Source organism: Trachemys scripta, chromosome 1 (genome assembly GCF_013100865.1).
Source record: "Trachemys scripta elegans isolate TJP31775 chromosome 1, CAS_Tse_1.0, whole genome shotgun sequence".
In the NCBI taxonomy this organism is placed as follows: domain Eukaryota; kingdom Metazoa; phylum Chordata; order Testudines; family Emydidae; genus Trachemys; species Trachemys scripta.
Genome location: NC_048298.1, coordinates 3,651,982 through 3,669,046, shown reverse-complemented (window position 1 = coordinate 3,669,046; position 17,065 = coordinate 3,651,982). Strand labels below are relative to the sequence as shown.

Below are 17,065 nucleotides of genomic sequence, written 5' to 3'. Positions count from 1 at the left end.
ACCCTCACATCCACTGCAGAAAAGACTAATGCAAAGAATTCATTTAGCTTCGCTGCAACTGCCTTGTGTTCCAGGAGTGCTCCTTTAGCACCTTGATCATCCAGTGGCCCCACTGCGTTTGGCAGGCTTCCTACTTCTGATGTACTTAAAAAAAAACGGCTGTTAGTTTGTGTCTTTAGCTAGTTGCTCTGCAATTCTTATGACACTTTTACACTTGACTTGCCAGAGTTTATGCTCCTTTCCATTTTCCTCAATAGGACGTGGCTTAATTTAGTTGGGCATTGGTTCTACTTTGAGCAGGGGGTTGGACTAGATACCTCCTGAGGTCCCTTCCAACCCTGATATTCTATGGTTCTATGATTCCAATTTTTAAAGCTGCCTTTTTGCCTCTAACTGCCACTTTTACTCGGCTGTTTAGCCATGGTGGCATTTTTTGGTCCTTTTACTGTTCGGGGGGGGGTGTGTGTGAATGCATTTAATTTGAGCCTCTATAATGCTGTTTTTAAATAGTTTCCCTGCAGCTTACAGGCATTTCACTTGTGCCTGCTCCTTTTAATTTCCGTTTAATTAGCCTACTCATTTTTGTGTAGTTAACCCTTTGTGCAGTCAAATGGTACTGCGGTGGGTTTTAGTATTTTCCCCTCTACACAGATGTTAAATTTAATTACACTATGGTCGCTATTACCAAGTGGTCCAGCTATATTCACCTCTTGGACCAGATCCTGTGCTCCACTTAAGACTACATCAAGAATTGCCTCTCCCTTTATGGATTCCAGAATGTTCTGATGAAAGTGAAGACCACTGCTGGTCTAAATAAGGTTCCTCAGAGTGAAACTTTAATATGTACCCAGGACAACTACGAGACTGTGGTTCAGGAGAAAGTTTATGACAACCATCTCCATAGCTGCAAACAGACTCCAAGAAGTCGACCAAAATCAGCCTCAAATGCATTCAGCACAAGAACAGGACATACAGTACCAGAATGGAGGGACTGTGCGACATCATATGATACACAAGTACGTGAACCAGCTTTATCAGCCTTGAATTTTACAGCAGCACGTTTCAGACAGCGAGGCAATTTGTGTTAGAAGACAGGATTGCTGTCCTTAAAATATCTTTAGAAAACTATTTGAGGGGCTGAGCTGAAAAGCAAAAACCTGTCCTCAAACTAACCAGCTTTGCTATTCTGTTTGAAGGAGGAAGATCAAAACCAAGACCATAGAGACAGTGAGGGCTGATTGCAGAATGTAAAGTCTCCCTGTTTGCCCTCTCTCAGGTCCAGAGGGCCGACAGCACAGCATTGTGTAACAGACAGCATGGCCTAGTGGGCTGAGCCCAGGACTGGGAGTTTCGCTCCGGAGTTCTAATGCTAGTTCTAGGAGTGATTTGGGATGTGATCCATGGAAAGCCACTACCCTCTTCGCCTCTATTTCCCCCTCTGATAGTGCTGACTTCAGAGGGAGGTAGCAAGGAACACTGGCTGCACGGGGGAGGAGGGGGGGGAGGGGAGAGCGGGGGGCACTGCCACAAGAGATCTGCCAACTCACTTCCCTTCTCTTGGCTTTGTTTCTCCTTTTACCCTTTATTCTGTCTTGTCCATCTGCACTGTAAACCCTCTTATTGTGCTAGGCACTGTACAACCGAGCGAGGCCTCGATCTTGGCTGGAGCAGCTAGATGCTAACATAATAAAACCAACAAGAGGGGCTCCTTGACGTCGGTACAGAACTCCGGAGACGGAAGGCATGACAAGTGCCAGGCTGTAGTGCTCCAAGGCTCAGCCATTCCACTCTCTCTCATCCGTCAACGAGAGCCGCACAGCGGCACGTCTTCTGCTGCCCTTTGATAAGAGCAAAGAAGAGCTGGGAAAGCACCAGCGTGCATGCAACGCTCCCTCCTGCCTGCCCAAGCTCGGGCTGCTCGCCCCCGGCAATTCCAGGCTGGCGGACTGCCGGCAAAGGGAAGCGTCATTAACTCAGCTGTCTCTGTTCCGTAAGCCATCATTTGCACACGACACTCCAGAGCGCTGCACAAACACGGCCGAGGCCAAGAATAGTGCTCAACAGACACGTTGACAGTTAATTATCGGCGAGGCTCATTTGCTTACTTGTCTAAATCCTCCCGGGCCACAGCCATGTGATAGGCGGCCTCCAGCGTCAGGACTCCCTGGAAAAGCTGCAGCGCGAGGGGCAGGTTGGTCTCCACGTTTTCAATGGCGTAGAGCGCCGAGCACACGCAGTCAGAGGCGGCCTCGTGCAGGTTTGAGGACGTCTTGTCTTGTCGCTGCGGGACAGGAGGGGAGGAAAGGAGCCAGGTGACTAAGGAGCGATAAATGAGGCTGCACCTAACGAAGCTTTTGTTTGGTCCCAAATACCAAGGCACGTTTCTTAGCACACAGCTCTCCCCACACCACCTCCTTTGCCAGCCCTGCATAGCATGCTGCTATACCCAGAGGGCAAAGGACCTTTGCCCCATTGAACCCTTCTGGCTTCCCTACACGGCACAAAGAGATGGAACAGAATGACTGAAATCTCAGGTTGGAGATATTTCAGCACCATGGAAAAATTGTACTAGCCCCTTTCTCCTTGGGTGGGGGAGAACGGGGACACACCCCTCTGAAGTGCGAATAAAATACTGCTTTTATTATCCTTAGGGTGCCCCGGCCCGGTAAACATTCATGGCCATTGTGCAAGGCTCATTTCACAGAAGCTTTAATAGCTCCCATAGGGCACAGAGCAATTAGGAAAGGAGACAGGGCTGGTGTACAAAGAAGGAGAGAGGAGACAGCGAAGAGGAGAGGAAACAAAGGAATAGCAGTAATCTGGTGCACACCTATAGATGCCCTTTCATAGGGGGATCCTTAAGCATTTTGCAAACGTTAAATAATTAAGCAGCACAATCCCTGGTGAACAAGGAAGGGGAGGGAGGAATTAACTGCAAAAACTAGCATGAATGTCACATGCAGGCTGAAAAGCTGAGCACTCAGAAGTCAGAAAACCCCAGAGGAGAATAGTTTCTACTGCAACATTAACTCAGACTTGTTTCCTGCATTAAGTGCTGTCTATTCCTCTTTCCATTGTTAAATGGGAACCTTGATTTGCATTTTTGTTTGCTTCGACTGTATCGTGCAACAAATGCAAAGCAAGTTACCCATTTAATAATGGCACAATAATAAAACATGAGACAATACCTTATCCATGCAACAGGTCTGAGCAGGGGTGAAAGTAACTTAAAGGACTTACCTGTACGCTGGAGTCCTGAGCAGGGGTGTGGTCTCAACCGGAAGAGGCGGGGCCTCTTCCAGAAGAGGTGTGGCCTTTAAATCACCCTGAGCTACTAGCTGCAGAGGCGGCTGGGAGCCCCGGGGCTCAGGGGCGAATTAAAGGGCCCGGGGCTCTGGCTGCCACGGAGCTCCAGGTCCTTTAAATCACTGCGGGAGCCTGGCTGCTGGAGCTCTGGCGGTGCTTTAAAGGGCCCAGGGCTCCCTGCAGCGGCTGGAGCCCTGGGCCCTTTAAATCACCGGTCCAGTCCGGCACGGCGTACTGGCTCTTGCCGGTACACCATACCGGACCGGCTTATACTTTCACCTCTGGGTCTGAGCAAACAATGCAGGAGAAACCTGTACCACTTGCGTGTGCTTAGCTCAGCTCTTCAACCTTCATGTTGTATTAATGCGAGTTTTTGCATTTAAATTTTCCTGTTTTACTGGAGCACTTTGGGGTTTCCACACATATGGAGAAAGACTTTCCTGAGTTAGCTGTTCTAAGTTAAAGGTGTCAGAAAAAGGAGAGATAAAAATGCTGTACTGTGCATGAGCAAAATATTAACTTAAATGTTCAGAACTTGGAAAATCTACAGCCAATTTTGTTTCTTTGATGAGAATTACAAACCAAGCCATGTTTTATGCTTCTAGCCTGGAAAGTTAACAACGTTCGAATATTTTAAATCCCGTGCGGCTGGAGAGAACTTTATTCCAACACTTGCATAACGCAAACAAGTGTTAAAGGCACCTTGCTCAAAGCCTTACGAAACAATTCACCTTTAAGCATGGTAAATTTCAGCCAGGAAGAACTGTATATGATGGATGCAGTGCTGTAGCCATGTCAATACCAGGATATTAAAGGTGCCAGGTGGGGAAGGTAATCTCTTTTACTGGACCAACTTCTGTTGGTGAGAGAGAGGCAAGCTTTCAAGCCACCGATTCTTCAGGTCTGGGAAAGGTACTCTGAACGTCACAGCTAAAATGCAAGGTGGAACAGATTGTTTAGCATATTCTAAGGGACCAGCATAACTACTTATGCTAAACAATGTGCTCCACCTTGCATTTAGCTGAGACACTGGGAGTACCCTTCCCACACCTGGAGAAGAGCTCTGTGTGGCTCGAAAGCTTCTCTCTCTCACCAACTGAAGTTGATCCAACAAAAGATATTATCTCGCCCACCTTGTATATGATGGAGAAAGTTATGAGCACCTAAAAATGAGATTAGTATAAAACCTTGAACTCAGCATTAATTGAAGTGGTCAGTAACAGCAACTGCTAGCAATGTTTATTTCGCAGATGGGGAAAAGAGACAGAAGTTGAAGTCAAACTTACTTCAGGTCACAAAGAACATCAGTGACAGAAGCTGGAATGGAATCCAGGAGCCCTGGCTCCCAGCCTCGTGCTCTAACAACTCGACCAATGGTCCCCAAACTGTGGGGTGCCCCCCCCTAGAGGGGCACAGAGGAACGTTTGGGGGGGAGGGGCGTTCGGTGGCGAGGTCCAGGCCAGCCCCCACACTCCCTGCCCTGTCCCCTGCCACCCACCCCAGCTCCGCTCCACCCCCAGCTAGGGTGACCAGATGTCCCAATTTTATAGGGGCAGTCCCGATTCTGGAGGCTCTTTCTTATATAGGCTCTTTTTTCACACACTTTCCCTCTGGTCACCCTGCCCCCAGCCCAACTCTGCCTCTAGCCCCAGCTCCTCCCACAGCTCCACTGTCAGCCCAAGCTCCTGTGCTAGTAATGGAGGGGGAAGCACAGACAGATTCCATTACTGGAAAAGGGGGTGGGGCATGACAGGAAAAGTTGACACACCAATGAACTAGACAAAGTAGCCTCTTAATAGAAGTTGAAAAAGCTGATGATGAATGGGCCAGACTGTGCGAATAGGAGACCAGATCTACTAGAACTTTGTGAACTTCTTTTCAGAAGTATTGTCTGCCAGAAAGTAGAACCACTGGGTTTTGCCAAGATTACAGGATCTGGCAGGACCAACAAGGTTTCTGCAGTCCAATGCCACCCCACTCCCATTCCAGTCCTGTCCTGTCCCAATGTACAGTGAGCCATTTCGTGACCCATCTGGGGATAGAACTGCTGAATCCCAAGCTACACAGAGGAAGGATTGTGGCAGTAGGGCTTACGACAGAAATGCAGTCGTAGGGAATAATGGAGTCCAGGGGGCGAGAAGATGTCCTTGAAAATGTTCATGCCGCTCAGATCAAGGACTTTCAAATTCAGCATGAGAAGAAATTCATGGTTCTTTTCACTATCTGAATAGCTAGAGATTGAGACGGATGATGACCCTGAAGAAGGTGCAGGTTTCTCCCTCTTCTATGGTATGCAGCCAAACTGGAGAACAGATCTTACATTCACATTCTACGTCTGCTGTGTTTTTGGCCCAGGGGCCGTCACCTACCAATCCCCCAATAATCCCTTTGCAGCTCAGAAAACCAGGATTTTGTTTGAGTTGCTCTTTTCCCTGCCTATTTCACTCTAGAGAAATGGAGTGAGGTTTCCTCCCCAACTCCATGAGCCACAGCCCTTTGCTCAGTTAAGGCTAAAAATGACATCTTCAACCCTCCCCTTCAACATGCTGTGCTTGGGGCTAACTTCACCCCAGTCTGTTCACAAAGAACCTTCGTCATTCGCCTTCACGGTCCCTGACGCAGAACAGAATAGGATTAGATTGGAAATTCACAGAGAACATAAGCATCACCCCCTCCTCCACTTCCCTGTCCAGTCCCGAGTTCAGGATTCAGCATTCTGGGCAAGAACGTTTCCCCACGTTCTCAGCACATCTCAGGTCAGCAATAGCAGCAGCTGGTTCCAGAGAACTGAAATCCTGAACTCGGGACCTGACATGAGGGCAGAGGAAGCACTTAAAAAGTATTTTTTTCTTTAGCTGAGGAAATTCGATGTTACCAAGTGTTAGTCATCTGGGACCTACCCGATTTTCCAAGTGCCACTAGAAGGCAATGAGCAAGGGAAGACGGGGAGTTCCTGGCCGCTGGGAGGCTTGGCCAGAACTGGACTCTTGCTTTTAAGAGATTCCTGTGTTCCTGTTGACACCCACTTCTCCAAGTTGCCAGTTCTTGACAGCCTTCAGGCTGGAAATCTGGGGGGCACCAAGCAGTGCTATTTGGGGCACAGGGGACGAGCTAGTGCACAGCGAGCAGCACAGTGGGCTAAGAGATGGGTCGGACCTCATACTCAAGACAGAGGAAAGGGCCCAGGAAGGGGAGTAAACTTCTCTTTATGACCTGCATGCAGGCCACCAATGAGCGGTCATTCTAGTGCGCCAACGTTTACAACAAATCTGCACAGGGATTCCAAACTGATTGCAAAGTTTTGCTGTTCCTCTCCTGGTAAAAAGTGACCATCGTTCTTCCCGGGCAGAGAGGAGCTCGTTCAATGGCCTGAGCGAATACTCACCAGCACCTCGAAGAGGAGGGACAGTAACTTGCTGTTGGCCATGAAGTTACTATCCAGAACTCCCAGGTTGAACCAGCTCCCCAGGCAGCGGAAAATTTTCATCAGCATCTTCTCATCGTTACCTGCTTTCTCCACACAGGTCATCTAGGGGAGAAAGGGCAGGGATGGAGAATTGGTTAGAGACCCAAAGTTACCAGTTCGTTTCCACAAGCATGAAACTGACGCCCTCCTGTGTACAACATGTTTCTGGAAGCCGTGAACAGAGAGGATCAGCATTTCATGGTACGCAGCACCCGTGACGTGATCGTTGAGGGACGAACTGTATTTAAAACCACAATTCCCACCCCCATCAGTGTCAACATGAAGAGACTCATCTATCTCACTAAATGACACCCCCACGCCTAAAATCAGCCTCTCGAGAAAAGCGCATGGCAAGAAACACGAGCCACGTACCATACCCGGAACTGGCAGGACAAGTGAAGCAAGCATGAGATAGGAGATGACTTCAGACACCGCCCCCCTCCCCCGACCCTGCTTAAATAGACAAGCCCCCCCACGTGATCTAGGGACTGAGCCAAGCACGTCAATTGACTTCAACTGCAGTGACAGCGCATGGTGAGAAAAGCAGCCTGGAATCTGTTCACCCGTCCACGGCACATCAATTTCCTGCAGGGTCCTGTCTCAAAGATAGCTGAAGCCCGGCCCTAATGAGCTTCATGTTTGCCAAGTCTCAAGTTAAGATTTCCTTACACTCACTGCTGCAAAATACACTCGCATCGCTAGCTTCGCGGGGAGGGCTTTGAAAGGTAAAAGGCAGCGTTCGGGCCCGCCTGAGGACACTCGTTACACTATCATGCGGTAAGAAACTGGGGAGTTATTTCTGACTGTGGCTTGGAGCCCTCAGCCCTGGGGGAGGGGGCCTTCTGTTGTTCATCAGCAACCCCACTGACAAGGTTTGCCAGGACCCATCCAAAGGGGCCCCTTGCTGTGCTAAGCTAGAAAAACAGCCTCATGTTTTGCCGAGTCAGGGCTTGAGCGGACCCTGGACCATCCCATCTCCAGGGAGAATGGAGCCTACAAGTTTCACAGCTTTCCATATCAAGAGGGTCATGCTTACTGTTCACTTGACAGTCTAGTCCAGAAGGCTAGTAGCTCTGTACATTATTACAGCCTCTCGAGGACTCTTATTAGACAGAGGTTTTATTAGACAGTAGGGGGTCTACTTAGATCGTGGAGAAATCACACGAATTTCATGGGTTGGTCACGGCATAAATAGAAAATGTTGCAGAGGTGTTACATATCCCTGAAGAAAATTGTGCGACTTCTCCTATAGCATTTCTCAAACTAGGGGCCCAGATCCAAAAGGGGGTCACAAGCCTATTAGGGGGCCGCAGTATTGCTACCCTTAATTCTGTGCTGATGCTGGGGGTTGCGCTGCCCGAAGCGGGGCGGCGGCTGCCTGGGCACCTAGCGCTGAAGGCACAGCGGAAAGCAGCGGCTGCTGGCCGGGCTGACTTGAGAGCTTGGCGCCAGGGCAGCGCCCGCCGCTCTCTGCTCTGCCTTCAGAGCTGGGTGGCCGGAGACCAGATTTCATGGTCCATAATGCAATTTTCACAGCTGCGAAGAATTTGGTAGACCCCTAAATATAAGTAACTTAAAAAAAAATATCTGAGCTAAATCCTATGCGAGTTCTATATACAAGTTAAATCCTAGACAGACACCCGATTTCTTTTTGCTCTTCAGGCAGCCCATTAAAATGCCCACTCTAGACTTTGCAAAGGAAACTTGGGTTGTCTGACCTGGTCCCCTACTTTGAAGGAACGCTCTTTGGCATGTTTATTATACCAGGCTTTTTGCTCTTCCTGAGCATCGTTTAGGTTTTCTCTAGCAAGGGCTAACGAGGTTCGGAGGGGGTTTTGTAGGTTGTTTACAAAATCCAGAACGTTAGTTCCTGGAGAAGGCACAAACCCCTCCCATTGCTGCTTTACCAATTGTAATGGTCCCTTAACCTCACGGCCATATACAAGTTCAAATGGTGAAAACCCTAAACTGGGATGTGGTACAGCCCTGTAGGCAAAGAGCAACTGCTGCAACACTAAGTCCCAATCACTGGAGTGCTCATTTATGAATTTACGTATCATGGCCCCTAAAGTTCCATTAAACACGCCAGGCAAACCAAACACATGGGTGCAGTCTGCCTGGCAAAGCCAACAAATGACAGGCTGGCCCAAGAAATCACTGGCCACGATCTCCTCTCAGCAGACATATCTGCAGATGGACCATCAGCAGCTATCACCAGAGACTTGCCACTGTGCTGCCAAAAGCCGCTTTTCCTTTCAGACTTCGGGAGGGTCGTGGTGGTGGAACATGCTCAGAGATTCTACCAGTGGGTCCAGCTGGCCTGGTCATGATCCACCATCAGCTTTTGACTAACTCCGGCTTCCCACATCATCTCTACTAATCAGCAATCAGAGAGACATGAGCTTGCTCATCTAACCAATTAACCAGTCAGACAGCCGGCTTCTCTCTCTTCACAGAGAAAGTGCCTGGGGTGGCTAGAGCAAAAAAGCAGCACAACGTTTTAGGGATAACATCTCTGCAGACCCATAAAGATAGAACCTAGGCTTTAAACTAGGTTGGAACTTAAACCAGGTAAGTCTGGTTCAGGCTCCAGGGTGAGGTTCTGTGGCCTGCAAGGTGCAGAAGGTCAGACTAGCTGATCACGATGGTCCCTTCTGACTTTAAAGTCAGAGAGACTTTCAGAATCTGGATTAAAGCAACTGGCAAAATTAGGAACATGTTCTCCATGACCTTCCTTATACATGCAGGTGCACTGTATGGTGTGGGTTTTTGGGTTTTTTTGGGGTGGGGGAAGGGTAGAGAGGAAGAGCAGACACATAATCGATCTCCCTCTGAAGCATTAGATATTGGCCACCACTGGACATGGGATACTGATTGGAACAGTGTGGTCTGACCCCATGTTCCTAACCTCCCCTGCTCCTGTTCTCGGCAATACGTTTGTATGGAGGCCGCCTTTTTGAACTTTTAAACTAAGCGTTAAGCTCCCCGTTAAATTTTAAGAGAAAAGAATTAAACTTCAGAAGCCATTTGAACACATGAAAATGAGGAATTCTGGACAGCAAGATAATAAACTGGAGTTGAGTGCGGTACCGGGTCATACCACAGAACCAGGTTAACACCAATATTATTTATACTCCTGGTGTGTATTTTATTTGTCAAAATAATGCAATACAATCATGCTGGTTTAAATTGTTTTGGTAATTTATTTAAACTACAATACAATGGATGGAGAATGGGGGTGGGGAGCATTGGAGAAAATCCCCAACACCGCTCCCCCACCCAGTAATGTAACTAGGTTTGACCTTTTATTTCTAGTTATTAGACAACAAATATATGCAGCCATATGCTCAGTGTTACATCACAGGCAACTGAAGAGCAAGGCTGGGCTGGGGACTCCAACTCATGACTTATATGGGCTACTGACCATCTCCAAATAGGTCAGCAGCAAACAGTTCACGGAGCACATTTTGATAGGAATTTTCTTCAGTCCAAAAATTTAGTTCAGTTCTAATCACTAAAGCACCATAAGCATTTCTAAGGCCACACTGTTCTTTACACCACTCTGGCAATGTAAAGGAGACTTAAAACTTTTACACCTGTTTTATACTCCTGGGGAATTCACAAAGACAATGGGAACAATTCACGAAGCAGGCAGGCTGCTACATTCTGCTCTGCCTGAGGGGACAGAGCCTGCCCCACGCCTACCTCCTCAGAAACACCCCAATGCCCTGCTCTTCCATGCCAAGCATGCTGCCATAGCAAGTGAGAGGGACAGAGTCTCTCTCTCTCTCTCTCACATGCATGACTGCCAAGCCGTCCCTGCAGAGATTTACGTCTCTACCAGCTGCGCCAGGAGCTCAAATCGACCTGCCTGTGCTGCCAGGGAGGGGCGTGTGACCACTCTTGCAGCTTCCCTTTGCTTCCCCATCAGAAGTCATTTTTCTATATGGAAACAAAAATCTGCAGGGGACATGAATTCTGCGCATGTGCAGTGATGTAGAATTCCCCCAGGAGTAATTATTTAGCATCTTCACTGATGATCTGGAAAAAGGAAGCAACCAGCATGTTAACCAAACATGAAACTAAACAGTTGGGGATGAAGAGTGTGGGGGAGAAGTTACAAGCAGCAACAAGGACACAAATACAAGGACCTAGACTGAAGAAATATGAGCTGAAAATAAAGTGAGATTTAACAAAGGAGAGATATGGAAAGCAGGGGAGTCAAGACAAACACAAGACGATGTTGGACAATGAATTGGAGGTGCTTGTTACAGGATAGCAAAAAAGGGCAATATGCTTCATATGATTTGGAGATGCTTTTGGGCGGAAGTACCCCATCACATTGCAGGAAGCCTCTTTACGGCTTGAGAGCACAACCCAGAATACTATGCCCAATTCTGAGCAATCAGAAAGATACAAACAAGCTAGAGGGGATCCAGAGAACAAAAGGAATTAGAAATGGGCAAGAGTGTTGATTCACAAAGTAAGGTTAAATATTCTACATATGGCACAGCTAAACAATGGCTAGAAGGGACCATAACTGTCTGCAAATAACCAAGGGTGTAGCATCAAACTGAGAAGGGAATTTGATCAGGGGTGCCGGAATGGGGTGGGGGAGGGTCCAGGGCCTTAGCACTTTTAAAAGAGGGAAGGCGGGGCCTTGGGGGCAGTGGGTGGCATTGGGGGCAGGACCATGGTTCAGTGTCCCCCTCACTTTTTAGGGCACGTATGCCACTCCTGAATTTGACATCTTATGAAGTTCTGTAACTAGGAGTAGTGGAAAATTTAGGGTGAGCTTGGTCAGGTGATGGGATAATTCCCTCACAGGAAGTGGCGACCCACATCACTGGTGTCATTCAAAACTGGATTCGACGAGCGCTGAAGGCACCCTGGGGAATGAACCTGCATTAAGCGAGAGGTGGTTTTGAGGGTGGAGAAGAAGAGAGCTATGCAACTTAACAGGTCGGTTCCAACTCCAGCAGCTATGAAAATGAGAAAAATTATGGCCAGCAGAGCTGAAGCAAAAGGAAAGCAGCTGGAGGAAAAGCTTGGGCAACAGACAGCAAAGCACACACAGATGCGCAGGGCAGCGAAAGGAGAGAAGCAGAGAAAGCGTGGGCTGCAAAGCAAAAAAATCATTTCTGTTACCATCTATTATAATTATAATACATCAAAATGCAATTCCATCTGGGGTTCTAGGATATTAACAGCCTTATTATGCACAGCTGGGGGGCACGTTGTATTTCCCATTTAAATAAGCAATGTGAAATGGTAAAAAGTAATGAGGAGCTCTGCATTAATGTGTATGGGGGCTGTACTTCAGTACAGCCTGGAGGGGGAAGAGGGGGGTCCAGATTGGTCTCTCCTGAGTATTTAGTTCAAATAATTTAGTCGGAAATGAGTAAAGCATCCTTGGGAAAACACTGACCGAGTGGAGTGGGGCTGGATATATTCTACTCAGCTCCTTTCAATCTCTGTGAACTGCTTTGGAGACGGGTTGATTCATTTCACCCTCAAACCCAAGTCACAAGCCTTGTTGAGCACCACTGTCCTCAAGCAGTTAGCTCCCTGGTGAGCCCCAACTCTCCTCAGCGGCACACCAGTGGGAAAGCAACTAGAAATTCACCTGTGGGTGCTGATTTTTCCATCGGCCACCATATCTCATCCTTTGGGTGAACGCTACGGGACACTACATTGCACGAAGGGCGTGGGTAAGTCAAGAAAGAACTCGTGGTAAAAATAAGATAAATAAGATGGCCTTTAGGTAGCCGTAAATCCCCAGGTTCTTATTCTGACAAATCAATACCTCTCATTCTAGAATTATGTTAAAGGTTCTCTCTGCCACAGTCTCCTTGTATATTAAAATAAGATAAGTGAATGGTCTGGGATCCCTCATCTGTTTTAATCTACAAAGAAGGTCCTACTTAATTCACGATATTGCAGACCCCGCAATATTAGGCTTCCACCACAATTTCGACAGCAGGAGTCCCCACTCTCAGCCACGGGCGGCCGACAGTGGAAAAACAACAATGGGCCTTATTACAGCAAATAATAATAATGATGACTTGTCCCTGATTTTCCAGGGCTTGTCCACAGCCCAGCCGCGATTCAAGTAGGGCCTGATGTCTAAATGCATTTAGCGCCAGTGAGGGCTGCTGGACTGACAGCCCAGGAGACTGAAGGCCTTTAAGCACTGCCACTCTTTGTTCTGTGCCAGTTACCTCCTGAAACGGCCCCTCTCTGTGTCTCAAATCCTGACTAGCTGGAGGGGTAGTTAAGGCTCCATGACCAAACTCAATCCTTGGCCTACTGCTTACAGTTGGGGGCCAGCTGTGGTTTTTTGTTGGACTCATCCACTAGGGATGGAAGAGAGCAACTAGTTTCACACTGGCAGCTGTTAGGAGGCCTGATCGCTGCCTGATCACTTCCAACCTGGGCTAGATCTAAAACAGTCTCAGACTGTGTCCTATGCCACCCGAGCAGACTGATGTGTCACATGCCTGCATCCCAGGCGATCTACTTACTAGAAGGGAGATCACTGTACTGGAGTAATAAGCCAGGTCTTCAATGATTTCGGTCCGGCGGTTGGCGCCAATGCGCAAAGATCGGCTATTAACCTCCTCTGGCAGCACCGTGAGGATCTCCAGCAGAAAGGGCAGTGATGTCACGTCGTTACTGTACCTGAAGCAGACGGAGGGGCAAAGAAGTGAAACGGCACGGAGAAGAAAGGGGCTTGCCAACGTGCACAATATCCAACTCCGGGAGTGTCTAAGCACCTTTAACACCACAGCGGGAGAGGAGAGGAATCTCGCTGAAAGAGATTCCGGACAGAGTTGTCCGAAAACACATCATCTGGATGCACGTCAAAAGCAAACATTAGGCTACGAAATAAATGAGCATTACTGACCCAGGTTTGGGGTTTAGTTCTCCTACCGTAGTCGGAAGTGCCTGTCAAGGAGGATGACAAAAATCTCTTGTTCTACAAATACAACAACTCAAGTCCTATCACACGTGCGCACACACACACACACACACGCACGCACGCACAGAGCCAACAATGGCATCATGCAATCTCCATTTCACATTGCAGGGGTGTTGTCGAGTAGAAGCTTCGCACGGCACCTGCAACATTTCACGACAGTGCAAAGTGTATGTGCTGGCCTCATGCAGTGACAAGTGTTGCTGGACGTGGCTCCTGCTTTGAGCTCCAGTTATTCAGTGACAGTACTCAGCCCTAGCAGGAAGTGAAAGGAATGTCTCACGACACTAACCAGCTACCCCTGCAACCAGTTAAGATGCAGCATTGACTGTCTGGAGACTCCTGATCAACCCTAAACCAGAAGGATAAGCCAGCTACGCATGTGAGAAAGGGATTGTAAAGCAATATAGAAATGGAGCTGAGGAAGGCTTAGACCGGAGCCCTAAAAAAGCATGCACAGCTTCAATCACAGATATGTCTATAAACCGACTTGCCACTCACTTCACTACGATAATTCAGTTAGAATCAGGAGCCACTTAAATTTTCAGTCACGAAAAGGTTCTTTTCTAGCACTTTTCCAACTCTTTTGTATCAGTGCACGCAAGTGCAGTTGTGCTTTCAGATCATTACCTTCCTTTTCGCATTCTTGTAGGCGAAGTCTTGTAGGAGTGGAGTGATTTGTACGTTTAATATTTCAATAAAGCGTAATGATATAAAACAAATACTTACTTTTCCACCAGTGTCTGTACACAGCCCTTCCAAGAAGCCATTTGTAGGGCGAGATCTGCTATTGCTAATGCAAGCTAAAACGTGGGGGAGGGGGAAAAAAAAGGAACAAGACTAAGACCAGTGCTAAAAACATGAAATGGCCAATTTGTACTGCTAGACAGGGAGAAAAACGTCCAGATTCCGTTCAACACCACCAGGAGAAGATGGGAGAAGTCAAACCCTCTGTGAAGTAAAGCCAGACCCCTCAGAGCTCATGGTAATCCCACAGGACTCAGTATCCAGGAGCCATAGGACTATTTCTCTGGTGTGTAAGCAGCAATAGAATACTCATGACCCAATGCACCAGTCCATCAGGAAGGAAGGGGCTACATAACTTTTGCTGGGCACATCATTTAGTCACAGGTAACAGTCATTTCCTCAGGCTGAGGGGTCATAGGCCTGCAACTCACCTGTCAGACTGGCCAGAACTCTCCCACCCACTTGCAAACTGCAGTGTCTTGTCCATGGCTGCCAACCTTCTCTCAGGTTGGCTAGCGGAGGCTGCATCATACCCACTGCTCCCTAGACACGTAGCCAGTCTCCTCACTAGCACTGCGAGGTTCTTTGCATTTCATTTGAATCAGAAGCAATGTACAGTTCCTCGGCTATAAACAATTTTCATTCAGGCCCAACCTTGCCCGCACCGAAGTCAAATGCAAAATTCCCATTGACTTCAACCAGTGCAGGATGAGACCCTGCAGGCTGATCGAGGACCAACAGGTAGCGAGGCTGATTTGGACTTCACAGGGCTGTGGTGACAAGTGCTCTGCAGTGTCACGCAGGAGAGCTAAGCTGACGGCACAAAGGAATAATTAGTTCTTCAATATCTGAGATGAACACAGCCCTGGGGAAATGGTAGCACCTCACGTCAGAGAGCTTCCAGTCGCTGAGGGCGATTTGATGGGTAATTCAATGTTGTTTTTGGAGCTGAGCAGGGAAAAGATCCTTGCATAGCTGCTCCACCCATCACTCTCCCAACGCAGCACAGAAAGGGGTAAAATAATGTATTAACGTGCTGAATCACTGCCGAATTGACCATGGGACAAGAAATAAACTAAGCTGAGCCTATAAATGGAGAAACTGCTCCAACTGGGTCTAAAGGACATTGATTTTCCTTTTCTCCGTTTTTCCTGCTCCACGCTAAATGAGGAACAGCCAGGGAGCACGAATGCTGGATTTCTGAAAGCCAGCAGTGAAAAACTTTAGTCGTGATTAAACGTTACTTGCAGCATCTGTTTCTTGCCCTTTCTCCTAAAGAAGGCAGCAATTCTTGTACAGAGGATTTGATGGGGCAGTGGTGCTAATGTTACAACATGTCCACAATGCATATCTAATTAAGACACCGAATTATTCATCCTTTATTACGGAAAGGTGGTATGCGACTGCCTTGAGAAATGCTCCTTTTCCTCCCCCCACCAGGAGTAACACAAGGCTTACCTGAGTTACAATGACGGGTGACAGGTCTTTCAAGTTCTGAATGTGGGACAGTAAAGAGTCCCGCAACGAAGCATGCGAATCTGTGGGGAGTTCATAGAACGAGGTTTGAATCTTCATCTTCATGGTCTGTGCTGCAAAGTAGCATGATTCTACATCCTGTCGGATCTGTAGCAACTGGTCTGAGATCTCCCACGCATGAACCTAAAGGCGAATTGGAACATTGCAATCAAGCAGAGAAAGACATGGAATAGAACTCAGATTAGCTAAACATTTATCGGCAGGGTTTTTTTAAACAAAATGGACCTTCCACAAGTTTAAGCATCAAGCTTGCAAAAAGAAGAACCCAGAATTCCTTCAATTACACCTCCCTTGTTCTTAGCAAGAACATCGCCAGAAGTGTTGAACTGGGGACTCCCTTCTGAATATGTTGCTGTCAAAGCATCAGTCACCTACCAGAGGCTGGTTACACAAAGATGCCAGGCTCAAGGACAACATCAACCAACTTCACCTCAAGGTAAAAGAACAGATCATACATCTGACATGGGAATACGTCAGTATTTCCAGTTAGAAGGCTACTTTGGGGATTAAATGGAGAATCAGCTTTTCCAGTGGACCTTGGTTTAAACATGCAATGCTTACTGCACTTCCACTCCTGTTCTTAAAGCTAAGTTCATTGCCAGATGTGAGACAATTTCTTGTAAAGGGGCTAAATTATAGTTCAGCTGCTAAAGGCAATGCTGGCCATCCACCATCACCACCATTCACTGTACCACCTGAAGCTGCAGTCACCTGGGACTTTCCAGACTACAGCTTCAGGATCCCAGCTGGGCCTTACAACAGATTTCCTTAACTTTCACAAATGACTAAGAACTGCACCGGAGCTGTTGCTAGCTAAATGAAGCCATGTCATGGGGTTAGGGGAGGAAGAGAGGGAACAGAAAGGATATGAAAATATTTTAGTAATATTAGCTCTTAGATCTGCAAACGAGACTGGAATGCAGCTCAGACTCCGATGACAAAAGCTGCCAGCTTGGTAAATAATGAGGCGGCCAGGGCAGTCTTACAGAGCGATCCGGACATCCCAGTAAGCTCGGCCCTCTCCGACAACA

General features: G+C 47.7%; 1 protein-coding gene across 1 annotated transcript in view; it reads right to left on the bottom strand.

Annotated features, from left to right (window-relative positions):
* TNPO3 (transportin 3) overlaps positions 1–16,157 on the bottom strand; it is a 46,189-nt gene extending 30,032 nt beyond the window's left edge. Inside the window, exons 1-5 of the mRNA XM_034763659.1 lie at positions 15,957–16,157; positions 14,481–14,554; positions 13,297–13,453; positions 6,692–6,835; positions 2,106–2,281 (exon numbers count right to left, since the gene is read on the bottom strand). Coding sequence (XP_034619550.1) covers positions 2,106–2,281; positions 6,692–6,835; positions 13,297–13,453; positions 14,481–14,554; positions 15,957–16,079 — 674 coding nt within the window. The 5' untranslated portion in view covers positions 16,080–16,157. The remainder of the gene's footprint in view (positions 1–2,105; positions 2,282–6,691; positions 6,836–13,296; positions 13,454–14,480; positions 14,555–15,956) is intronic.
* Positions 16,158–17,065: the final 908 nt, after the last annotated feature.